The 12,791-nt window shown below is 45.0% G+C and overlaps 1 protein-coding gene across 4 annotated transcripts in view; it reads left to right on the forward strand.

The window, feature by feature from the left end:
• The window catches only part of ARID1A (AT-rich interaction domain 1A), a 68,570-nt gene that overhangs the window by 17,292 nt on the left and 38,487 nt on the right, over nt 1-12,791 (forward strand). For all 4 annotated transcript variants that reach the window (XM_061148295.1, XM_061148297.1, XM_061148296.1 and 1 more), the window contains exons 2-4: nt 7,053-7,265; nt 8,781-9,233; nt 10,500-10,616. In XM_061148295.1, coding sequence (XP_061004278.1) covers nt 7,053-7,265; nt 8,781-9,233; nt 10,500-10,616 — 783 coding nt within the window. The remainder of the gene's footprint in view (nt 1-7,052; nt 7,266-8,780; nt 9,234-10,499; nt 10,617-12,791) is intronic.

Below are 12,791 nucleotides of genomic sequence, written 5' to 3' on the forward strand. Positions count from 1 at the left end.
GCTGCTTTATTTGAAGGCCCTTTCAGAAACCAATGAAGAAATAAAGATGTATCAGCCACCTGGTTGTGGTTTTTCTGTCATATGCCTCTTTTGGATGGACAGCTGTGATGTGGTTATTACAGTTGGCTCTCATAATCTGAAGATTCAATGACTTTCCCCCTCTGGCCTCTTTTTTCTACCTTTAGTGAGTTTTTTTTTTTTTTCCTCCCCTGATCTTCTGGTTAGGAAGGATGGAGCTCAATAGCCTAAATACCTCTGAGCCTGGACAAGCCAGGCGTCCTTTCTTGTTCTCTGTCACTTTCGAGACAGTGTGGATTGGAAGGTCCTGAGTCTGTTTTCTGGTTGCAGCCCCTCCTAGGGGTTCCATGAGGTTGATGCTTCAGGCGATGTCTTTGAAATGAGCTCTTACTTAAGGCTGCAAAGAGGAATGTGCCCTGATCTTCAGGAATCACTTCAGTAAACAGAATGGGGGTAGGTAGAACTTTTCATTGACTTTGGATTTTTGTGAACACGTACAGAACTTTGAAAGAATTTTTTTTTTTTTAAACTGTCTCTTTGGAGTGGTAGTTGTAAACTAGTGTAGGTAATTCCTCTTTCACCACAGGCGTATGACCAGTTTGTTGAGAACTTGAATGAACTAGAACTAAAATGAAAGAATTTTCAGTCTCTTGTGAAGTAGAAAAATGGGGTGTGATTCTCAGGTTATGAATGATAAGACATATAGGCTGAGTGGGTTGATTTCCTGGGTCAGGTATGGGTAGATTTGATGAGAGATTTTCATTATCAATTTAGATTCAGGAAATCATCAGTGAATGCCTCTGGTGAGACCAGATAGGAAGTAAAGAATCTCTTACTGCCTTGGGTCACATTATCGGTGGGGAAATGACTGCTGAACTGCAAGAAAAAATGAAAAGGAAGGAATCTCCTTATTGTCAGAGGCAGGATCTGGGATGGAACTAAATAAGCAGGTTTCTGGGCAATTTATCTGTGATGGGGGTTGGGCTCCTAGACCAGTCCTCAAAGCCTTGAAGTGTGCCGGAGGAGTGAGAGAAGAGTGGGTGAGGATACAGATGTCTGTGTGGCCGGGGAGGGGAGCACAAGGAGAGTGATTTATGCTGGTCAGCTCGTGTGGCTCGGGGTGCAAAGGGCGGGTCTGTTTATGGAAGTCTGCTCTGTCCTTCCTTAGATCTGAGTGGGACCACGTGGAGCTTGCGGGGAAGCCGAGAGCCCTTAACTTTTTTTACTTGTCCCTGCCTGGAATGCTGCTCAGTAGGGGAGGGTCCCACACGGGAACTGGATCAACAGCTGCCGCCCGTCCCTATAATCACAGGAAGCTGAGGCCGGGTGCCTTTGTATGGGAGCTCCGCAGCCAGACAATAGTTTGTGCTGGCGGGGCCATGTGGCGCGTCACGTGACCTGGGGCTGTTTTCTGCCGGGGTCCTTACCCATCTGTTCTCTCGGCTCTTTCTGGGTTATCAGGCGCCAGTCCAAGTCCTCCCAGGCAGCCAGCTTCATGGCCAGAGATTACGAGCACTAACCTTCCTGGCAGGGGCGGTATGGCTTCGCGTTTATGCAGATTAGCCATGTGTTTCTCACTTCAAGGCGTTCCACAGGAAAAGCCTTTTCCTGTGTTTGGCTCTCAGTGGGCGGTTCCCAGCTTACTGTACCGGGACTCAGCAAGCAGCAGGCGTGCACGAGAGGGATCACAGTACACTGGCCCCCTCCCATTCCACCTCCAGTGCTACGTCACCACAACACAACCGCTCGCGCGCTCATACTGTTGGTGTCATTCATTCGGTGCCAAGATTGCTTTAAAAAATTCCCTTGGCCCCAGTTCAAACAGGAGTACAGCTGGGATGTGTTAGATTTTAGGCAGTCTGCCCTCAATTTGAGATGAGTTATAAATAGCAGTGCCGACTTCCTTAACTACCGCTCTCTGAGGTAAAATGCAGGTTAATTACTGTGGGAATCAATTAGGGGGTTCTTTCGGTTAAAGAGCCAGGGATGTTTTTTTTTTTATTGTTATTATTAAAAGTCATACAACAAATCTGGCCAGGAATAAATTTGAAAGCACAAGGAGTAGGAAATGATATTCTAGGTTTCTTCCGGCCCCAACTAGTTGGCATTTAGGGTGACAGGACGAGCGGCAGTCAAGACTTCTGCTTGCTGATGGACGCATTTGGGGCAGCCCCCGGCCCATCCCTCTCTGATCATGTTTTTGCTGGTCCTTGGGTACCAAATCTGGCTCCTTTGGTTTGCTGCCTGGTCACTTCCTTTCTGCATCTTTGGATTGGGACTGAAACCTGGAGCTTTTCTCAGTGGAGCTTTTATTTCAAGAAAATTAAGAAGTTTCTCTTTCCTGTTGCCCCTGCCATGTGGTGTGGTGCGTTTTGATGAATTGTATATCTTTTGCTTGGTAGTTGGGTCCTTGGTCCTGCTCTCTCTACTGCCTTCTGAACCAGTCATGATCACAAGTTGGAGAATTTGGAAGTCAAGTGTGTTTTATCTCAGCTACCCCTTAGGTGGTTATGGCTTCCCTTGGTGCAATAAGAAGTTGTAAGGGATTCCATTAGCCCTCTGATCTGGTGGGGCTTTTAATTCCATTTGCTTAGAGCAGGGGGACTCTATGCAAGTGGTGAGTCTAAGTTGTTTGTTCTGAATATATTCAAAGGGTCCAGCCTGCCAGGCATCCTTTTCCTTTTGATGCCCCTAAACAGCATCTTTTGATGCATTTCATTTGGCAGGCAGTTTGTAACACGTCCAGTGATCTGGAAAGAGATAAGTGGTGAATGGAGATGGGGGTTTTCTTATGGCTCTTTTCCTCTGTTTTATTTTTATTTTTATGAATGCAGGAGAGTATATAGCAGGGGGCCCCGACTTCCCTGATCAAGGGGGCAGCATTTTCCTCTCAATTATGTGTCTTTGTGGCAGAGCCTTTGCTTTTGAAGTGTAATCACAGTAATCTACCCCCGTGGTTTCCCATTGAAAGGATTTCCTCTCCGTCTCTCCCAGAGTGGAACCTCTGGCTCTTTGGTATTTCCCATCCTCTGCCTCTTCCTGGGTGCCTGCAGACTGCTGATACTGGTTTTTCTGTCTTGCATGTAGTAGGGATTTTTTTCTGGTCTACAATTGCTACTTTCCAATAAAACTGATTAGTGAAGATTTAAGGCCCCCTTCTCTGTTACAAAAGATTGGAAGATGACATTTCATCTATAACTGCAAGTCACAAATCTTTCACAATGGTTTTAAATGTCAGAAGTGTGAGTTCAGTCCCTGCCCACCTCCCCTCCTAATATGAGCAGATGTTGAACTTTCACATGAGACCAAAGTAATCTGATTGAACTGAATACATTTTAGTTTGCTAAGCTGCGTATTCTCTTGAAGGGAGGGGGTCAGAAATCTCATGTCCAGGAAAAGGAAATGTCTTCATTTCATTTTTTTTAAGAGTAAGAATTTCTTTAACTTGCATTTATTTTTGGTCTGCAAGGAATTTCTTCTTAATGGAAGAATCCTTGAACCCTTTATTAACTAGCCCCTACATTAGTAACTGTCCTTAATTGGGAGTGCAGTCCCCCTGATATGAGAGAGGAAAAAGTAAGTTGCCTTTAGCCTTTTTGTTTTTTAAGCAGTGTGTTTGTGGACGCCTGTGTAGTTTGATGACCTCTCTGGTTATAGGGTAGCACCCACGATTCTCCTCAGAAATGTGCTCATTCTTTGACTGCTTGTTCTACCCTCCCTCCTGCTTTTTCAGTCCCATCCCCATTTTCTTCTGCCCTCAGAGTCCTAACCTGGTTTAGGGTTTAGCAGTGCCCCTGGTCCTTTGACTCGATGGTTTAATCTAGGCTTTCCATCCATGGTATCTGCTACCGCTTCCTAAAGTAAGACAGCCTGGCACATTGAAGTTCCCGAACCCTAGTTCTGCAGATGGGGTCTTGGGGGGGACTTTGAAATAAAATACCTGGTCTCTGACTTCCAAGAACTTAGCCTTGGGAGGTGCAGTCAGTTAGCTGGACAACTAAGTGCTCAACTTGTGCTTGTGACTGATTTTACAGCAGGACCTTTAGAAATGTGAAAGAGCAGAATGTGCTAAAGAACTGGGAAGTGGCTTCATGTTGAAGGGTTGAGTTTCTGCTGGTGGAAGCCATTGTGGGCAGGAAGGTGGGGCAGGATACAGTTGCATGGAGCTGAACAGTGGAAAGTTTGGCGTGAGGCTGAAAAATGTGAAGAACCGGAGCACACTGGGGCAGACTTTAGAGCCAGGCAGAAGCACTGTTTATCATTATTGATAATAGCTGCTATTCACTGGGTGTTTTAAGTACCGGGCACTGTGTGAAGTGTGTTATGTGCATTTTAGATAAAGAACTGATGTGTTCAGGGTCAAACAGTGATAGAGTTAGGTTTTGAACTCAAGTCTATCGATTTACGATGTTCTTTGCTCTTTTCATTTGATACAGTACATGATGCAGTAGGTGGGAAGTTTGGAGCTGTTGTTGAACAGGGAGAAGTGCAGATGATTTGTGAGTGTTGTTCTAGGACTGCAGTCCAGTATGATAGCCACCAGCTACGTATGGTTATTTGAATTTAATTAAAAGTAAATAAAAATAATTCAGTTCCTCAGTCACTCTAGGCATATTTGAAGTACTTAATAGTTATATAACACAGAACATTTTATTGGGCATGTTTCTCTAGATCACTGGTTCTCAGCTAGTAATATACATTAGAACTGGGGAATTTCCTGGCGGTCCAGTGATGAGGACTTGGCGCTTTCACTGCTGTGGCCTGGGTCCAATCCCTGGTTAAGAAACTAAGACTAAGGTCACTCAAGCTATGCATCTCAGTGTGCATGTGCAGTCCAATATGCACATACTGGAATCATCCAGGGTTCTTAGGGGATTCGAGGGGAGGGAGCCCAAGGCTTTCTGGACCCACTAAGTTGAAATCTTGAGGGACAGGCCCAGGCATTTGCGAAGCTTCACAGAAAACTGATCTGTAGCCCTGGTTAATAGCTGCTGCTCTAGAAGCTCCATAGTAACCATGGTAGTGACTGCCCCTTGTGTGTTGGGGAGACCTGGACTGACAGAGATACCCAGAGTGGGCTGGTCTCTGTTCAGCAAATGTAGTCTCTTCACCTGGGGGCCACGTGGAAAGCAGCTGCAGTCTAGGATAAAATGGGAATCTCCTTGTCATCTGCAGCATGATGTGGCTGTGTAAGGCCCAGAGTCCTTGTAAGAGAGAATGGTGGTATTCTGGCTCCATTGCCAGGTGTATCTGGGGAAGATCACATGATATTTATTACTCACTGGTGCAGTTGTTGAATTTGAATTTCCCAAAAGAATGCATGTAGCTCCAAAATTATGATCGGAAATGTTGTTGGAGCTTCTGATACCGAGGCTAGACTGGGCAAAATTGTTCAGTTATGGTTGTTGGAAAGAGCACTTTAATAATACCGATATGTAATAGTGATTTGGGACATGGTTTTACTATGATTCTCATAGTTTAGAAACTTGGAGAGTATTCTCATGATCCGTGTTACCTTTAAGGCTGAGATTTGAGAGAGCTTTGCTTCTGCTTTTTTTCTGTTGATATTTAGAGGAATAGTCTCTGTGGCTTTTTAATCTTAGCTATTTTCTTCAAGACAGCTCAACTTCCTCTATCATAAAACACTTAGGTGTAGTATGCTACCAAAAAATAAAGGGGGATACGTACAGAGAACCAATTACTTGAGTGCCCCCTCCCCTTATTTTTTTCTTTTTTTTTTTAAGGCTAAAGTAATGTATTAATTAGAGAATAATAAAATCAGAAGGGGACCCGTGGTGTCATCTCGGTCAGTGGTTCTCAGTGTGGTGGTCCCTGGACCAGCAACGTCAGCATCACCTGAACACTGTTATAAATGCACATCCTAGGCCCAGCCCCGAACCTCCAGAATCAGACTTGGGGAGTAGGTTCCAGCAGTGTGCATTTTAACCAGCCCTCCAGGTGATTCTGAAAGTATTCTAAAGTTTGAGAACCTCTGAATTCCGTAATTTGAAGTTACTGATATTCAGGTCCGTGGTATTAGTATCTGCTACCCACCCCCAATTTAAGATTCAGTTTTCAAGTTTTATGTCAGGTCCAGGCCTGCTCTGCAACCAGGGTGTACCTAGTTAAGTGCTTGGAGACACTCCCTCCTCGCCTCCTCACCCCCAAAAGACATGGTTGGGTGTCTTGGGGAGGGGACAGTGTGCCAGGGCTCTGTTCTATGCAGCTCCACTAAGGTAAAGTGGGGTCAGAAAATGAATGAGTTGATTGATCGTGTTGCACTGTAAAGAGCTGAAAGCTTTGTTTGTAGCCAAATACCTATGAATTGAGCTGTCATTACTGGTACCTCTGTATCTTGCTCTTTAAAGAGATGTAAGTTATACCCACCTTGCCACTCTCAAGGAGGTGAACTTGTCAGTTGAGTTGTACAAGGCTCTTAAGTAAATTCATGGTCACAATTCCCTCAGCAACAGTAACTTAACTATGTTACCCATTTGGAAGAAAGCATAGATTTAAGTGCTTGTGCCATAGTACAAATGGGCTACTGATATGCAAGGAAATAAGATTTAACCATTTAAAGACTAGAAACATCTAGATGCTTGTATATTTAATTTACCAACCACAGTGTTGAGGCATCAGTTTTGGTATTACTGAACAAGATCATGGCAGAGTATAGCGACACCAACCCCTCCCAACCAAAGGGCCTATGTTCTTGTTTTCTATACCATAGAGTCCATGTATTCATTGCTCTGTACCTGGCCTGTTCCTTGGGTCTCGAGTAGTACCATAGTTACAAGGTAGAATATAGCTTACAAGGTGCTTTCATAAACGGGTGGTGTTTTTCTTTCACATATGACAAAATCCAGTTCTGAAGAAGGTTAAATGACTTGTCCAAGGGTTACTGGGTATATATCATTACTTTTTCATAGTAACTGTTTTCCTCTATGGTATACAGACTTGTATGCCTAGGTTGTGTTCATATTGGCCAGAGGCCATCAAAGCTTCAGGTTAATGAAATGCTCTTTATTTTGTAGCCATCCAGTCCAATGGATCAGATGGGCAAGATGAGACCTCAGCCATATGGCGGGACTAACCCATACTCGCAACAGCAGGGACCTCCATCAGGACCGCAGCAAGGACATGGGTACCCAGGGCAGCCATATGGGTCCCAGACCCCACAGCGGTACCCGATGACCATGCAGGGCCGAGCGCAGAGTACCATGGGCGGCCTCTCTTATGCACAGCAGGTAGATGGTGACTCCAATGACCTTAATCCTTGTTGCTGTCCAAGATCTAGTCTTGAGCTGTAGGATCAGAATGTGTCTTTGGTTTCTAAACCCTTTGAAAGGAACATAGGCCAGCTGACTCAATTTCAGTCTGCTACGTACAGGGCCGAGGTTGTGGTCATCATAGCATGTATACTTGAAGGAAAACTGCTCCCTGGCCACTTGCTATACATAGCTGTCTTCTTTGACCTGGCTGGCCTGCTTGTATCCACTGTGTGGCTATCTCTGAAGGAGGTAGAAAGAAAGAAAAAGGCAGTAGCTGAACACCAGTCCACTGCTACCAAGGAAAACCACTTACATACCATGTGTCCTGGGGAGAGAAGTGTTAGTCGCTCAGTCGTGTCCACCTCTTTGCAGCCCCATGGACTGTAGCCCGCCAGGCTCCTCTGTCCATGGAATTCTCCAGGCAAGAATCCTGGAGTGGGTTGCCGTTTTCCTCCTCCAGGGGCTCTCCTGACCCAGGGATCAAACCCAGGTCTCCTGCATTGCAGGCAGATTCTTTACCGTCTGAGCCTCAGGGAAGACGGAGGGGAGAAGAGGCCTTTTGTGTTTCTCAAGGCCTTCAGCACACAGCTGTCTGGCTTACAGTGAATTCGTAGAAGAGACTGGGAGTGGCAGGAAGGGGAAGAGCGAACAGTAAAGGTGCTAACGGTGCTGTTACAGGCATTAAGCTTTTACTCGGCTCCTTTTGTCTGACCATCCGCACCATCATCTTTTTATCACCATTTTTTTTTGTTTGTTTTGACAGCATTTTCTATCATCTATATGTGAGTTGAAAATGGTGTGAGGAATAGAATATTAAACCTAGCTTTACTTCTAAGACTGTGAAGCAAAGTATGCCCTTAAATATAATTGCCTTTTTTTCCCCCCACTGAGAAAATAGAGGAGATTTGGGGTGAATATTATTGGTCTTTTTTCTTTCCTAGTTGGCCAGATGTATCCCTCGTGCCTAGAATAGTGCCTGGTACAAGTGAGCAAGTAGGCTCTCAGATACTTTATGAATAAAGACAAAGTGAAAAAGAGAACCAGAGTAGTTCAGTCATTGGCATACCATCTAGACTACTAAACCCTAGGTTTTCAGTTGACTGAGCCAGTCTGCTAGTGACTCTTCATTGTGGCTAGGATACAGATTCCTAGCGCTTATAAAAACAGTTTAGGCCATGATAAAAAAGAGTAGTCTCATTGGTGAAGACAGCTGTTCTTGAACTCTTGTAAGTTGCCCAAATTTTTATTAAACAGTGTAAATTTTCCATGGATGAATGTCGTCCATCTGTAAACAAACCAACCTTGTAACCCAGCTTGGCTGAGCCTCCTGGCTCAGTTTAACAGGGTTGGTAGAAAAACCCTGGGCCTTCCAAGTGTGAGGCTTGGCTTGCCTGCTTTCTGTACCCATCTTCAGGGCATAGCTTCTGGCAGAATACCTCACGTTTCTTCATTCAGAAGTGTCAGTGCTAAAAGTATCCTTTCCTTTTACAGATTCCTCCTTATGGACAGCAAGGCCCCAGCGGGTATGGTCAGCAGGGCCAGACTCCATATTACAACCAGCAAAGTCCTCACCCCCAGCAACAGCAGCCACCCTACTCCCAGCAGCCACCATCCCAGACCCCCCATGCCCAACCTTCGTATCAGCAGCAGCCTCAGTCTCAGCCACCGCAGCTCCAGTCCTCTCAGCCTCCGTACTCCCAGCAGCCATCCCAGCCTCCCCATCAGCCGTCCCCGACTCCATACCCCTCCCAGCAGTCCAGCACCCAGCAGCACCCCCAGAGCCAGCCCCCCTACTCACAGCCGCAGGCACAGTCTCCTTACCAGCAGCAGCAACCTCAGCAGCCAGCATCCTCGACGCTTTCCCAGCAGGCTGCGTACCCTCAGCCCCAGTCTCAGCAGTCACAGCAAACTGCCTACTCCCAGCAGCGCTTCCCTCCACCGCAGGTAAGATGCGTCCTCCCTCCACATGACCGCAGACTTTGGGGGTTGGTGTCATGAGAACTTTGCCACACGAATTGGTTCTCTAACTGAACTAGCTGCATGAAAACTTGTAGCTCTCTTTACTAATAGGGCAGTGGAAAGTTGCATAGACAGACAAGAATAAAAGATAATGGACTAGTTTTTGTTTTGTTTTTTTTAAACTGAGCATTCAGAACTTGAGCATCCAAGTGAGTTTGGTCTTTTTTAAAACAGTCACTTTGGGAGACTGTACTGTACTTTCATGCAACTGCCATTCTGTTCTGCTATTACTCAAAATATTTTGGACCCCTTCAGTTGACATTGCTATCAGGGGTGATATAACATTCTTTAGAATATGCTTAGTGGTGAAAGTGAAAGTCGCTCAGTCGTATCCAACTCTTTGTGATCCCATGGACTGTAGCCTGCCAGGCTCCTCTGTCCATGGAATTCTCCAGGCAAGAAAACTGGAGTGGGTACCCATTCCCTTCTTCAGGAGATCTTCCCAACCCAGGGATTGAACCTCGGTCTCCTGGCACTTGCAGGCAGATTCTTCACCAACTAAGCCACCAGGGAAGCCCGTTCTCAGTTGTAGCAAATACTTTTTTTTGAGAGTGGATTTTGGGAAATAGCTAAAATTCATTTGTAGCAATGTCTATGAACAAGTTAGGTGATAAAAGTCTGAAAATAACAATTTGGGCTTTATTCTCTAAAGAGCAAAAAGGAGAAATGACTGAATGATGACAAGTCCCCTAAAGATTCTGTGCATTGGTGGCATTGTTGGAGTCTCATTCCAGGCCAGTGCCTTTAAAGGAAGCACTACTCATTTTAATGCAGAGGTTCTAGTATGAGTTTTTTGTTGGTGTTTTGAAATCAGTTGGTCTCTTTCCTTGATAGATAACAATTTGTAGTTAGCTAGATTTGGGCCTTTAGTCCCAAAGAACAGTTTTCTGTTGGTGGTGATAAATGGTCAGCAGTGCCATCAGAGAGCCTTATGTCCACTGTTGACATTCTTTTTTTTTTTTGATAATTCTTCATCATGAGTTTTTATTTACTCCAAATAGTAACTGTTGACATTCTTAAGAGCCACAGTTTGTATTTTTCTGCCTTTGAATAGTGTTGTGTGCGAGTGGTCAGTCTCTCAAACCCAGTTTCCCCTGTGTGATAGAGTCCCATAGCCCTTTTCACCATGAAGCACGCTGGCCTGGTTTATCAATAATCAGGCTCTCACAGCCTTTGTTTCTCTTGTTTTAGGAGTTATCTCAAGATTCATTTGGGTCTCAGGCATCCTCAGCCCCCTCAATGACCTCCAGTAAGGGAGGGCAAGAAGATATGAACCTGAGTCTTCAGTCAAGACCTTCAAGCTTGCCTGTGAGTATTTCTGCCAACCTCTAAAAGCTGATGAGGGCAGAGAGAAAAGCAATGAAGACCAGTTTCTGATTGGATGTTTTGGTGGTATTGAGCTAAATGAATGATGAACTATTCCTTAAATTCAAGCTCAGAATTCTGAATACGAATTGGTGGACTGACTTTATAGAATGTCTGTTTTGGTTTCCTGCCCAGGGAAGAATATATTTGTGATCTCTGTTCGGAGATCTCAACATTGTTTAAATGGTTTTTTTGTTGCTGTTGTTTGTTTTAAATCTTGGGCTCTTAGGCACAGACGCAACTGAGGGACAGAGAAGATGGACATGATAGAAGCACTGTCTGCTCTCCATCAAAGCTGAGAAAAAGCTCAGTGTTTTTTGCTTTTTTCTATATCTTACTTTTGAAGGCTAAATTTTTAGGTATTTGTCTTAACTTTAGCTAGGCGGTAGAATCTGGAGTGCTTTCAGCATGGATTGTCACGTTTGAGCATGGAGGAGTAAAAGCAGATTTTCTGGTTGTTTTATGTGAATAGGTGCTTTTGTCTAGTAGAGTTTTCGGTGCCAGATACTTGATGCAGTGTTTATAGAATGGATGGACAGTATCCTGAAAAAGACAGTATGGTCTGCTTATGAAAAGCTTGGGCTCTAGAGCCCTGGATCTGCATTTTGACTCTGCCACTAACTGTAGCCTTGAGCAAGTCACTTAATCTGTCCATGTCTTAGCTTTTGCATCTGTAAAATGAAACCAGAAGTACACACTTCATAGAGAGGTTAATATTAAATTAGTATAAAGAGAGTGTTGGTGCTTGTAGGCCCTCCATAAACATCGGCTCTAATGACCATCATCTTCAAGGAACTATACTCGATACTCAAAGGCAGGTACAGCAACTGTTTAATAGTAGGCTGGTCCTGGGAGCACTTACCCTTGGTCTTAGCTCTGTCACTACATGTCGGCAAGTCCCTCAGGCTGGGCACAGGAATAAAATGGACTGTCCTGAGAAGATTATAGGCAGCAAACCTTTCCTTACAAATTGGCTTCAGTTAGGAAATGGAAATTCAGCCACAGGTAAGAATAAGATTCTTTTGAAATTCTTATTCTACTTGGATTTGAAGCTTGTCTCTTACGTTACTCTGACTTGTAAGAAAATGGTTTTCTGGATATTTAAGGTAGGAGATGGAAACTCACTTTATCATGAAGGCCCCATGGCTTCCCCTGAAGATCTCTAAGCCGTAACCTTAGGAGGACAAGGTCTGTGGAGTCCCTCAGCACCTGTAATTCAGGCATCCAAGGCCAGGATGAATTGCCGTTGTCAGCTAGGACTTCTGAGACTGTTGACTATTTCAGCTGAGGGATTGGGGGAGGAAGTGTCTGAATAAGACAGTCACTCTTGCCCCCTTCTCATTAACGTCTGTTGCAACCCTGTTCTGTATCCTGCACTTGGCTGGGATGTGCTTCTTAACCTGATTCAGTCAGAGCTGTATAACCACTCCCTCGTCGCCGCTCATCTGTGGCTGGCCCCGGGCGAGGCGGCTCTGTGAGGAGCTCAGATCGGCGGATTTCCGCCCGTGCTGTAAGTCGTGCCTCATCAGGAAGGTTCTGCTTGCTTCTGGTGACATTTTGGTTGAACTGCATCTGGTAGTTTTTAGTCCTGAGAAACCTACCATCCAAACACGTTGTCTGTTAAGGCTTGAGAGCCTTATACTGTTGAATCCAAGAGCTTGATTTGACCTACTGAAGTGAAGACACCAGTAGCCTGTAGCCTCTTGGACCCAGGAAAGAGTTGTTCCTGGGTAGCCCATCACAAGGAGCATTCCCAAGTTCAGGCCTCTGCCCTGGGCTTATCCAAACAGGTCGTCTGTTCTGTAGTAGTAGAATCTCCACATGGGAGGTGAACTGGCCGGGTTATTGGCATCTTGTTTGTTGAATTGCTTTTTATCCCTCTGCTACTTAGACAAAGAAACAAAAGGTGGTTTATTCTTTGAAATTTATTCTGGTTTGATGCCAGATTTGCCTAGCCAGGCTGGGGAAATAGTCACATCTGAAGAAAGGAGAAGGCGGGATTTCCTGCAAGGAGCCCGCTCCTATCTTAAGCAGCTGTTTTAAGGGATCCCTGGGTTCACAGTGTATCCCTCCACTCAGCACGTGTTTGTGTTTGACTCCAGAGCAGATGTTCTGCTG

This window comes from Dama dama, chromosome 8 (genome assembly GCF_033118175.1).
Source record: "Dama dama isolate Ldn47 chromosome 8, ASM3311817v1, whole genome shotgun sequence".
NCBI classification, from domain to species: Eukaryota; Metazoa; Chordata; class Mammalia; order Artiodactyla; family Cervidae; genus Dama; species Dama dama.